This window comes from Ornithodoros turicata, chromosome 8 (assembly GCF_037126465.1).
Source record: "Ornithodoros turicata isolate Travis chromosome 8, ASM3712646v1, whole genome shotgun sequence".
Classification (NCBI taxonomy): Eukaryota; Metazoa; Arthropoda; class Arachnida; order Ixodida; family Argasidae; genus Ornithodoros; species Ornithodoros turicata.
In genome coordinates, this window is record NC_088208.1 from 27,258,674 (window position 1) to 27,270,652 (window position 11,979).

General features: G+C 47.3%; 2 protein-coding genes across 3 annotated transcripts; both read right to left on the minus strand.

Annotated features, from left to right (window-relative positions):
- Nucleotides 1-969: 969 nt before the first annotated feature.
- LOC135367560 (uncharacterized) lies at nucleotides 970-1,518 on the minus strand. The gene has a single exon (XM_064600851.1). The coding sequence runs from the start codon at nucleotides 1,516-1,518 to the stop codon at nucleotides 970-972; it is 549 nt and encodes a 182-aa protein (XP_064456921.1).
- A 1,801-nt stretch (nucleotides 1,519-3,319) lies between these two features.
- On the minus strand, nucleotides 3,320-11,127 carry LOC135366826 (organic cation transporter protein-like). 2 transcript variants are annotated; one of them, XM_064599763.1, is made up of 11 exons: nucleotides 10,903-11,127; nucleotides 9,753-10,109; nucleotides 7,942-8,045; nucleotides 6,508-6,662; nucleotides 6,230-6,398; nucleotides 6,024-6,153; nucleotides 5,457-5,593; nucleotides 4,629-4,843; nucleotides 4,356-4,537; nucleotides 3,684-3,877; nucleotides 3,320-3,625 (listed from the first exon to the last, which is right to left on the minus strand). In XM_064599763.1, exons 2-11 carry the CDS (start codon nucleotides 10,077-10,079, stop codon nucleotides 3,553-3,555), a joined length of 1,686 nt encoding a protein of 561 aa, XP_064455833.1. In that variant the 5' UTR covers nucleotides 10,080-10,109; nucleotides 10,903-11,127; the 3' UTR covers nucleotides 3,320-3,552. The 2 variants fall into 2 exon arrangements, with proteins under 2 accessions (XP_064455833.1, XP_064455832.1); XM_064599762.1 differs by having other exon boundaries at nucleotides 9,753-10,135.
- Between the last annotated feature and the right edge of the window lie 852 nt (nucleotides 11,128-11,979).

An 11,979-nucleotide genomic window follows, 5' to 3' on the forward strand; every position in this document is an offset into this window, starting at 1 on the left:
CTTACGCCAGTAGCGGAAAAATCACCAACATGCATTCCTGCCTGATGAAGCCTTGAAATTACATCACTGTTTGGTAATTCCATGACATCGTTGCATATGTCCTTCATTTCCAGAGCTTCTATCCGTTGTTCTGTTCTGTCGTATTGACTTCGTAGCCAAACTTCGACGCGGCGACAACTCCTTTTGCAGGGAGCGTCATTGCCTCACGTGTAAAGTGTGATCTGTTCCTTTCTTACTTGCCGACAGTTGAGTTTCTTCGAAAGAGATCGCTTAATAAAAGACCTCTGGCTTCCGCCATCAAGAAGTACTCGCACCAGCTGACGCAAAAAACTTGGCAAAGCTCCAGCAGACGTGATCAGCGTTGACGATTGTGTGCATGATATTCAGACGTGGTAACGGATTGCACATAACAGTTAGATGTCTGCCTCCGCAATTTAAGCATCGAAGTCTATTGGCATTCCTACAGTCTCTTGAGCGGTGGTATTGTCGATCACACCGAAAACATCGTCCCTAAGACATCAATTTGTCCTTCTTCGCTTGAAGTGGAATTTGCGTGGAACACCTCTCAAGACTGTGTTCATTAGATCCACAAAATATACAACTTGCCTCTTCCGCACCTACTGCCAACACCAGTCCTGAAGGTGCATACTTCGGTGACCATTGGCGCTGTACTGTCTCATGAGAAGTCTTGTGGCTTCTGGATCCCGATGTCAAAGTGACGCTTCTCCCGCGGCTGAGAAAGTCTAAATACGAAGTTAATTCTTCTTCGTTGTCTATGTGCTTTCTGTCGTACTCAATGTTGAGATCGCCTGGAACAGCCTTTCTTAACGCAGAAAGTAGTAAGACACCGTATGACGTTGACGCAACGTTGAGAGCCTCGAGTGATCGAACACCGGTCATCACTTCGTCATACAGCCCCCGCAGTTTCGTTACTTGGCTGGAGTCGTTGACTTTGGGCAGGTTCAGAAGTCACGCCAAGTGCTCGTTGATTATGAGGTTCCGCTTATTGAATCTTTCTTTCAACAGCTTCAAGGCAACATCATAATTACCTGCAGTGAGTGAGAGTCCAGATATTGCAGCCTTGTCGGTGAGGTAACTCCTTAGATACTTGAACTTGTCGATCTTATTGATTGACTGGTTTCGATTAATGGTTGAATCAAACTGGTCCCAGAAACTGTTCCAGTTCCGAAGATCTCCATTAAACTTTGGAATTTCTAGCTTCGGTAGCTTCACCGCTGTCCGCATAGCATTCGTTGAAGTTTCGACTGTACTGTTGCCTCCTGCAGCTTGTCTCTGCCCTCCCGATGTGTTGGCAGCGATTCTGACATTCTCATCGCTTAGGTTTTGCAAGGCTCGAGACTTCGCGATGCATATATTGTCTTCATACGTTTGCGAGCTCGCAATCTCGTCGTCGTATTCTTTGTCATCTGTGATGAGCGCTTCTGTAGACGCGTTCAACTGTTGCAATGCGGCCTCTTTTACCTTCAGTACATCTAGCTTCTCCTGAAGATCACCCATAAAGCTAGTTGAGCGTGTTCCATCGATTAGTTGCTTTATCTCACCGATGAGCCTCGTAGCGGCTGCTCGAATCGTTCCTCTCTTGCGTCTCAAAAGTTATATCGTTGAGTTTCACAAGCAGTCGTCGATCTCGTTAGTAATTCGTTAACGTTCTGTCCTCCCGGGTTTCGGCACCAAAGGATGTACACACTTGGAGGTAGAACGAGGTTGCTTATGTGAAAATGTTGGATTCTTCTTCTTCGTCTTCCACCTCAGAGCAATGGCCGTTAGCCACTGAGGGCGATTGGCCAGGGCTAGTCATGATGTAACACGCGGAGCGACCTCAGAGATCAGGTGCGATCAGATAGGATGACAAAAGCAGCCACATTGGTCGCTACGGCCCAGCTATGGCCACCTCCCCAAGTGAGAAGCCCCAAGTGATAGGATAGGATTCGTTTATTCTATTCTTCTTCTTCTTCCACCTCAGAGCAATGGCCGTTATTCTATTAACCACCACGAGTTCCTTCTTCTTCCTTTTTCAAAGTTACAATGACAATTGTTCTTAGATGCTAATCACTTCCTTTTCCTTTGTACAGCAGATATCACAAGAGAATATGAAGACACAAATACGATTGAAATTATGTTACACATCGGACGTTTTCCGAATATGTTTTGGAAACCGATATTAATAATTCAGTCAAATGCAAGCTTTGCTTACCCAAGAAGAAGGTGCTTTCGACCAGGACGTCATCAGGCTCAGATGGTTCAAACTGAAACGTGTGTCAGATTCCCGTTCACGTGTTTTGCTACGACGCCTACCAAAGTATCTTGAGTGTATCTTAAATACTTTCTGAAGTATTTGCTTCTCTAACTTAATTACTTTAATTTTGAAGTATTTATACTCTACCTTAATTACAATTTCGCTGCAGTATTTGCTATCTTATTTTACATACTTTTTGAGGTATGTTGTACATGTCTATAGACTGCATCCGGTGACGGGTCGAGCCGCTTGTGTTGGCTGCCTGGATTGCAAGCTGTCCAGAACAAGTTGAATGAAAAGCTGCAGCGAATGTCGGAGATCTTGGACGCTATCACGTTCGAGCAATGAAGCGTGTGCTTGCGTGGTGACTGGGCGTCGCTTCAAACATTTGTTGTAGCAAGTGAAGAATTTCGCCACAATCTTCTGCACGCTCTGCAAGCCCTCAAGGGCATCATTTCATAAGATCGTCGCAGTCTGTTTACCTGAAACTACTCAGTAGTGGAACTTCTTCAGGATGAGGCTACCGTGCAGCTTGACTTTTCGGAAAACTACACCTTTCTTGCACATATTTTCCAAGGGAAAAAAATGAACCAATTATTGAATAGCTGGAGAAACTTGAAATTGGGGGTAGAAATTATCTGTAGGGAAAGAAGGAAGAGGGTGCGGGCAAGCTGGTATAGACTCATGGTAGGGGACCGAGAGACATGGAATAAGAAGGACGGACGATAAATTCTCAGCGACAAATTATCTCGTACGGAACACTTTAGAATGTCTGTTCGAAGTACTATTAGCGGCTCACAACTTGAGGCTCGTTCACGTGCTGCTAGTGCAGGGGGTTTTAACGCTGGTTGTTACCTGTCAAACCTCTTGGAAATAGGAGAAAAGGACACACAAAGGATTACATAGCTCAATGGTGCGGTTTGCAGACAGCATTCACCAACGCAAGAAAACATCCGCTAGTGATTTGAAGGGTAATAAATTTTACAGTTAGCCCGGTTAGTCACAGAAGGCAAACAGGTGCCTTGTTGAAGGCCATTTTAGCAGAATAATAACGAAAAAGTCTCGCGTTGCTTTTATTTAGCATCGGCATCGGTATCATGTTCTAAAGTTTCTTGTTGCGCTAGAATGGAGCGGCGGGTAGCGGTATATTCCAGTACTCAGTCTTGGGAGCAGGCACAATGTCGATGCAACGTCCATCGCGCGTGCCACACAGATTCACTTTGGTAATGTTCATCACAAAATCACAGCGATGTTGTAGAAATTGGAAAACAGCACCTAATATATGTCGCGTGCTTTTACGTTTTCTCTTCCATTTCCTTTACAAACTCGAAGGCCTTGTTCGTCGTCCCGCTACTGGTGGTTGTATTCCTGGAAACGAAACAAACTATGAGTGGGGGGCGTACTTTTATGCAAGGGTACGGCTTACGATCGCTTCCTGCGAGCTTTGGACGCGAATACAGGACAGAAACACAGCCCTTGATCCTTGCCGAACTCTTCGCCGTCCTCGACTGTTTGCGGTAGAGGAAGACCTACCGTTTCTGGTAGAAAGAACACCATTACTGTCCCCACAAGCGAGAGAATTCCCAACACAAGAGTAGGAAGAAGTCGGTCGTATTCTGCCTACAAGAGAGAGTAAGGAAGATAAGGAGCAGGCATTTACTGGCGTTCTTATGTCAGATAAGTACTTTTGTGCGTTTCGCATATGACGTCTTAACAGATCATTAGAAGTTATTTTTAATGCTTGTTGTTTCATGCTTGCCACCTTGAGAGGGAGAAGAAAAAGCGGAGAGGTCGGTCTCTCCGGTGCAGCCAGCTGCTCCAGAACCTATGTCTACGTCTTTTACCTATATCTTTCAGGAAGCACTCCCAGGTGCAATGTGCAGTGTTGCTCAGCTGGAGAGTCCCCAGAGCAGGCGGAGGTCTTAAAGGTCATCACGCTAAAGGCTGAAATGCTCTCAAGAAACCTAATTGCAGATATGAAAGGCAGCTAGAAAACAAATTATATTATGGTACAGTAATGTACGCAGTACTTTATAACGACTTCTGGAGAGGATGTGTGAAACTCTGTACGACGGGGAGGGGGGGGGGACCAACTTACCAGAGCAGCGACTTGCGTTCCCAGGCAGCTTCCAATATCTCCCAGGACCCTCTGCAGCAAAACTCCTCTTCCTCGGATGACGGTAGGAAATGTTTCAGACGCCAACTGATAGGTTATGTCGTAGCTTCCTGCCCACGCCACCATACAGGCCACCGCCATTATTAACCTCCACATGTTGGAATCTGAAGATAGCATGTGGGGAAGGTTCATCGAAGAGTTCCGCGCAACATTTTGTATACTATTGACGTCCTCCAATAAAATATTTTCGAGTACCTGTACGCACGAGGTACACGGCGATACCAACGGCGCCACCTATGAGCATGAAGGCGGCATTAGGCCAACGGCGTCCCAGACGGTCCAAAGCCAAAAGGCAGAATACACTGACAGGAAGTTCGAACGCCATTGCTATCGAGTACGTTGAGTAAACGTCTAGCCCCAATCGTCCGAGCTCCATGTTGTTTACATTGTAGCACATGCAAATGATAAACCTGCACAAGATAGATAGTTATTATGTACCCGGAGAAACATTAAAGGAGCAGTGCAAGCTCCCACGGAACATTTTTCGTTTGTTGCTGCGGGAGGTCATACGACCGATATCGTGCATTTTTGCTCACCAACAATTGACCCGTATCGCGCACGCGCTCTGAGTCGCTTGCAGTGCTTCCGAGAACCCCGTAAGAGGATTAGTGAGGTTGACACCACTACGTGACGTGTATGGGAGTGTCTGTATATGACGTCAATCAGCTGGTCGAATCGGACGAAGTGCCTGTGCGCCTCAGCCTCAGGGTTGTATGCATGAACTTTTGCAAGCTCACCTGCCTTCTTCGTAATTTTGGTTGGAGACGCTTTAATATCCAACAGCGCCGCAAATGGCCGGGGCAAGGTATTGTGAGACATTTGAGGGAGAGAGTCCGCCCAGTCACTCAGCCGATAGTTGCAGTGGCTGACGCTTGAGGCCACATAAGCGTGGCCGACTACTGCAAGCAGACGACGCTCTTCGCCCCTCAAGATACCCACAGTTCCTAGCGCGGCTCACTTGAGGGCGCGCGCAACTTCGTGTAATCGGGAGGTCAGGATGAACTCGTTTATAAGGCTTCTTACCATGTTGAGTACATCATGAGCGTGACTTTTCTTATTCGTGGTGTCGCCACAAGTGCAAAAGTTGTCTTCCAGAACCCGGGTTTCGACCTTTCTGCGTTCGCAGATGGTTGTTCTGCTGTGGTTTCATCGGTGTCCATCTGTTGGCAAAATTCGTGTCACGATTAAGCTCCATATATAGAATCACAGCATGAATCAGAGTCGGCAAACTCCCTTCTTGCACGTTGTTTTACATACGCGGACGCATAAAGCAACATTCCTGGTGTCATTTCCAATGCGGACTACGTACTCCGTATACCCCCTCGTATTTCTCACTCCTTTCTACCTTCTCGTCTCAAATTTAGGCGCCGTGAAATAGACCACGGAACCCACATCCCGGGTGATTGGAAATTAGCGTTTGGGATTGGGACTCCTTTGGAAGCACTGTGTCGTCCACTCTGTGCTTCGGCTTTACTTTGCACTGCAAGCCCTGTCCACAGGAAGCCTTTTGGGATTCCGTTGCAAGGCGCAGTTTATTCTGCACTTATTGTGCACTGCGTACGTTTCTTGTACGACCTGAAGTTTCCTCACCTGAAGTGCCTTGGTGATACTTTCTCTACAGACCGTCTTCCTGTTAAACTTAGCAATCCTCTCGAGTATGTCTAGTGCTTCTTCAGACCGCCCTGTTGAAATGAGCCAGCTAGAAGACTCTGGAGCCCACCTGTGTAATGTTATAGGGCCGAGTTGACACTGCTCTATCAGCGGGTGCGTGTTATTGACAGTTTTGCAGTACCTACCATAAAGTAAACAACAACAGGGAATCGATTACCCCGTTGCATGCGAGCAACCATCTCCAGCTCTGTAAATAGTAAGCCACCCACGGAAATCCAGTGGCAAGCAATGCCCAGCTGAGACTCCATACTGAAGCCATCAACGTCCTCCTTTCCGACACTGTGTACTCCATCGCTGCAGGAAAAGCGTCGCAAAATACGTTGGTAGTTGCAGGTTAAGAAATCTATATTGGGTATACAGCATAGTATCATAAAGGGCTAACACGAACAACAACTTCAGTTACCCAGCACGAAGGCTGCGCTGCACACAGTGTAGCATCCTGCCCCTGCAAGCACTCGCAAAAGGACGAAGCCTAAATGGCTCGTGATGAATATTCCGGCTATATTTGCAGTGCATGATAGCAGAACGAAAAGGCAGACTGTGTTCTTGCGGCCGATCCTGCAAAAAAGAAAGGCCGGTGAATCTGCTGTGCCCTGTTTGCTTGACCTCAAGGTGTCCACATCGAGCGCGCTACACGGGTAGCGTCGGATAGTGGATCGAGTGCGGATAACATGAGGATTCAGCTTTGTACTGCTTGCGGCACACTTGTCTGAAGTCTCCATCCGCTCCGCAAGTCCCCCCCCCCCCCATTGGCATTGTCGCCTACTAAGGAAATGGGCTTGGAGGAGAGTCCGATATAGATGTACGTGAGCGCAGAGACAATGGATGCTGCCGCTGACAACGTGCTCATGGGCACCAGCCAGGCACGGAGTGGCCGTAGACCTGGCCGGGCTTCCCGGCGCTACTTCCTCGGAATGAAGTGTACTGAGTACTACTGAGTCATCTCCTATGGGTCTCTATAAGATTTTTGCCGGTAAGATCCCAGCTCGGTCCAGGAATAGTCCTCGACAAAAGTTTCCGGAACATGGGAAGAGGTGTCATTTTTCTGCGGCGCGATGGCAGCGGCAAGCGGAAGCAGGTACGTGCATTCGTCCAGAGGGATGGACGACTACTACGCGGGCGACTCACCGCGGTAGTCTCAGTGTCGCGTTCTGTCCTGGATATGTTCAGAGTTTGCCGCGACGAATACACTCGTCCACTCCTCTGAACGTGTACTCTCTTCCGCCTCCCGTTGCCATGGTGTCGCGCCGTAGAGGAATGACGCCTTTCCCGTGTTCCATGACTTTTTGTCCAGTACTGCACCATCCTCTGTTTCCTGCCGACTTCTTTGCCAGGCGAAACAAAGGATACCCCTGAGGATGCCACTGAGGATGCCACACAAAGGATGCCACTGAGAAACGATCAACAGTAAGAAAAGTCACGTTATTGAAGCATGCAATGTCTCTTGGTCACTACTGGGACGCAAGTGCAATACACGACTTCAGAAAATCCCAGAATGCTTAGCGCCGCTTTGAACTGTGGGAGCTTACTAATACGAAAGAATCGGGCAGCCTCCAAACTGTTTCGATTTCACGCCTACCGGTCCATTGTCCACGACATGTCAAGGTCAGCGAAAGCGAAACGTGAAGGATTATTCTTCGTTCCCCCACTCAGTAAGCGCCCAGGATGCAAGCTCAAGGTGCACTGGGATTTTCTGAAGTCGTGTATTAATAGGACATCATAGGATGCATATGACGCCACCATAGCCAGTTGAAAAGGAATGAAGAAATACAAGACTCAGCATCAGTATATATCAGAGTGTATGATAATATTCCAGTGCGTTGCCGCTCATACTTACTTGTCTGCCAACAGACCCGTGATTAGATATCCAACCATGGAGCCAATCCAGTAGGCAGTGTGGACGGAGTATAACTTCCAGCTGTTTCCGCAGACCCAGCCATTCTGCATAAAATAAATGATGGACGCTGTAAATACACACTTGTCATGGATAACATTTATCGTATTATTGGAAGAACAAAATCAGTGCTGTCACAACAGGAAGCGACTTTCAAAGTTTGAGAACATTCGGTGAACAGGAAATAGTGAGAGCGCGCATGCAGGAATGTCACAGAGGCTGACAGCATAAGTCCTGGTATGAAAGCGACAGCTTTACAGGCCCAACACCACCTAGATATAGAAGGCCTGCTTGATGCCTCCTCTCACTCCTTCGCGCGTAGACATATAAAGTGCGCCAATCGCAGCAGCAGGGCCAAGATGTCAGCCAGTCGCGGCAGACGATTTTGAAACCAAGGCTTGCTGTGGCTACCAGTGGCTTCCCGTGCGGCTTATGGCGGCTCGTTTTCATAGCTACGGCCGCTGAAAGCAACGTCGTGATTGGCGGGCTTTTTTAATTGTTACGTCACGTCGCTCAAGCGATCAGGCTTTGTCTCTAGGTGGTTGATGTTTATGTTGGCGAAAAAATAATAGGGAGAGGCAGGCGGTGGAAATGTGTTGACAGGGCCCATCACCATCGACGGCAGTGTAGGTCCGTCCATAACAGTTGTAGGAAAGAACTTAGCGCTACGCAGAAGTTACAATGGCACCGAAACGAGTGCAGGTGCCCCAAGATGCTGGTCTCAAAAAACTTACCGCATTTAAACACATTTGACAGGATGCCCAGAGACGCATCCAATTTTTTTCACACGCTGTTTTACACCGACCGAATCTCATCTTCACGCTGGGTAAGCCTTATCGTTTTACAATACTTTAGTTCTGTTTAAACTACTCCAATGTAACAGGAACCAGACCTCAATGTCCATTCAACCCAATTCATGAATTTCAGAGAAATAATGTTTGAATGTTTGAAAGGAATGTTTTGAAATGAAAGGATGAAGTGAAAGCGCAAAAGATTTATCAGTGTGTGAAAGGAACGTGAGCAGATTCACACTGCCTGTTGCACTTTTCCTTGCGCGTTATAACCGCGAAGCAACTTTGGCTATGAGAGGCGTACAAACGAGGACATGTGGATACAGGACCGCAGGGAGAAGCGGGAGGAATGGGGGTTAGTATGCATCCTGTGCCGACTTCAAAGGGAATGGTACTGACGTTCATCTGAAAAGTCTGCTGGGAAAACCCAGGGAAACCCTCAGCTGGTGGTAGGATTCAAGCCCACGACCTTCAAGTCTCCAGGGTAGCCGTGACGCCACTGTGGCGAATGCTATACCTATACAACGAGATTTGGCCTAGGCAGACCACACTTAGGGACGACACAAACATGTAAGCCTCAACGCCCAGAAATCAACGTTGTGTTGAACTTCGTTGATTTCTGGGCGTTAAGGCTTACATGTTTGTGTCGTCCCTAAGTGTGGTCTGCCTCGGCCAAATCTCGTTGTTTACGTCGTTTACAGATCGCCCTGGCCGTGTATGAATGAGAGAGTGAGTGAGAAAGATGTAAGAGAGAATGGGAATAGCGTGGTTGGTTGTCCATCCCCCCCTCCCCCCCTACTTGAGGCACTCAATGGCTCATGGGAAATCGCGTGCTGGTGTGGTGTAGTGGTAGCATATCTGACCGGAAATCAGAAGACACAAGTTCGATTCGTGGCGTCAGCGCCTCTTTTCCCTGAGTTGTTGCATTCGTTGCTATACCTATACTTGATCTGTCGCACTCACCTCCATAGTTAAGGTGAGGAACACTTCGTCCTTGTCATAACGCCACCCTGACGCGCACGTTTCTTGTACGTTGGAAGTCGCGCTATCGTTCTGAAGCGTCGTCCACACTATTTGACACTTTTTGTAGGGTAACGCAGTCAGGTCAATGTCTTCCAGGTTGCTCCCGTTCACGAAGCACCATTGTCCAGAGGGAGTAATCAGCACAAAGAGATGAGAAAAGTAGCCGATGGTTGCGTGCCACGTGCTAAGAATCACCAAGGCTACCATGATGGTCCTGTTGAACAAGCCGAAGCCTCCGATGTCATGAAGAACTTTCTCGAACGACATAGCGACGTCCTGAGTCTGCACGGTGCCGAGCTTGGAAGACGAACAGGAAAAAATGTCTAAATACAGAGATAAACAGTGCCATTGTAAGTTCTCGTCACATGTTGAAAATACAAACAACGGGATCTGTAAACTTGAAATGTTATTACTTGGCTGTCCTCGAGAATGCCAGACAGCGGCGAGAACCACGCAACTTTTGGTTGTTGACAATTGCGCTAACCACTACTCTAACCACTGCTTACCGACGACTTGCGAAGGGGCCTCATTCAACGAACAGGACAAGCGCTCACTCTCTTCGCATTCTCTCCTATAAGTGTTTTTCTAATACCTAAACACATTCAAACGAGCAGACGGCATCTGGTGGTGGTCCGCTTGTGTGTCCATCCTCACAACCGTTACTTCCCATCATGTTCACGTGATTAGTAAGCAAATTATGTGTGCAATAATCCTCCGTATTCTTAAACTATCCTCGGCTCTGCCTGGTCCCACCGAGACCGGTTTTGCGCTTTATAAATCGACCTCGCGACTCCAGACGTTCACCGGGCGGAGGAAATTCTCCATGCCTTCATCGAGTTCCACAAGGTACATCCGGTGCTTCCTTGAGGAAAAAGTGACTCCTCAAGTGAAGGAACGCTTCTTTCCTCCTCTCACAGGAATCGAGGATCGTTTAAGAATACGGCCGAAATGCCTTCTTTGGCTCACTTGCACAAACAATTGGGAACAAAATCAAGCAGGCGCACGTACTCGTAACTCTGTTATCCAGCGGAACACCAGGACACACCTAAGACAGACAAACAAAAGCGAGTAATGAATGACGTGTTGTTACCTTTAGATCAGCTCCTAGAGTGAGCCTTGTACCGACCAGCTTCCTCTGATCTGGATCTCTGCGAAGTCCTGTCGGCAACTGAATGATAAATTAACCGTTGGTTCGGACCTTCCACACTGACCACTTGAGAACTTGCAGGGTGTTTGCAATGTTAAGATAAGAAGTGAAAAAGGATTCTCGGAATATGATTAGCCATTGCGATACTCTTTATGATAGGAGAGTCTGCAACGCGAAGCAAGTCTTCTTCTGCAGAGTGTTGGCATCAAGTCCGGCATCCTGCGATAAGAATTAAATCCCCAGCCGGTTAGAGCCAGAACTTTTATCAGAGTACGCCAGTGGAGTCAATGGCCAAAAAGGTTAAGGTATGCATGGTTACGTCCGGGTTGTAACCTTCGCAGGGCACGAAAGAGGAGGACATCGTAGAGGGTGATAAGGTTATAGTTGACATGAGGATCAGCACGGCAAACAGCGAAAAGTAAACCCACTCCATGGTGGAGAACAGCAAGCAGAGGTGGGCATCATCTCTTCGTGAGAATGACTGGAAAATTTCACGCTGTTTTTTTTTAAATCCATAATCTGTCTCTTCAATGGCCACTGTATAATACAGCTGTTGTAACTATTTAATCCACATATGCTTCTCCTTCAGCCACGGACCAAATACATAGAACAAAAGTACCATAAAATTGCTTGGACATTTTTCCTAGGTGACTTCATTTATTTCTTTGTGTTTCGTCTCTGAGGAGGAAATTGAATATCTCTCTTATCTTCGAGAAGGGTCATTGGTGATGAGAACAGCCCAAGGTGACACCATGGCATAATACTGCATACCATGGCATAATATTTGGATTACCGTCAATGAAGTGTCATTAGGTCAGCGTGTAGCTATTGATTAGCGATTAGCGCTGATGCACAGAATTGAGGAGTGCTAAACCCTCTTAGACATCGAAATACCCAGATTAGACGTCAAGCGAAAGTGTCAGGAGAACACTAAACTGCAAGAGTGGAAGCACGCTTGTGTTTATGAAACCTTTTTTCTTCAGCATAGTTTGTTCCAATTTGCTTTTCAGCACCTTTATC

What these genes read in the sequence shown, in the direction of transcription:
- LOC135367560 (XM_064600851.1), bottom strand. Translation starts at nt 1,518, where the DNA reads ATGGGTGATCTTCAGGAGAAGCTAGATGTACTGAAGGTAAAAGAGGCC.
- LOC135366826 (XM_064599763.1), bottom strand. Translation starts at nt 10,079, where the DNA reads ATGTCGTTCGAGAAAGTTCTTCATGACATCGGAGGCTTCGGCTTGTTC. An exon ending in CAGCGCAGCCTTCGTGCTGG is followed by an intron (nt 6,399 to 6,507) that starts GTAACTGAAGTT and finishes CTTTTCCTGCAG; the next exon opens with CGATGGAGTACACAGTGTCG. An exon ending in CTCATGATGTACTCAACATG is followed by an intron (nt 4,844 to 5,456) that starts GTAAGAAGCCTT and finishes TATCTTGTGCAG; the next exon opens with GTTTATCATTTGCATGTGCT.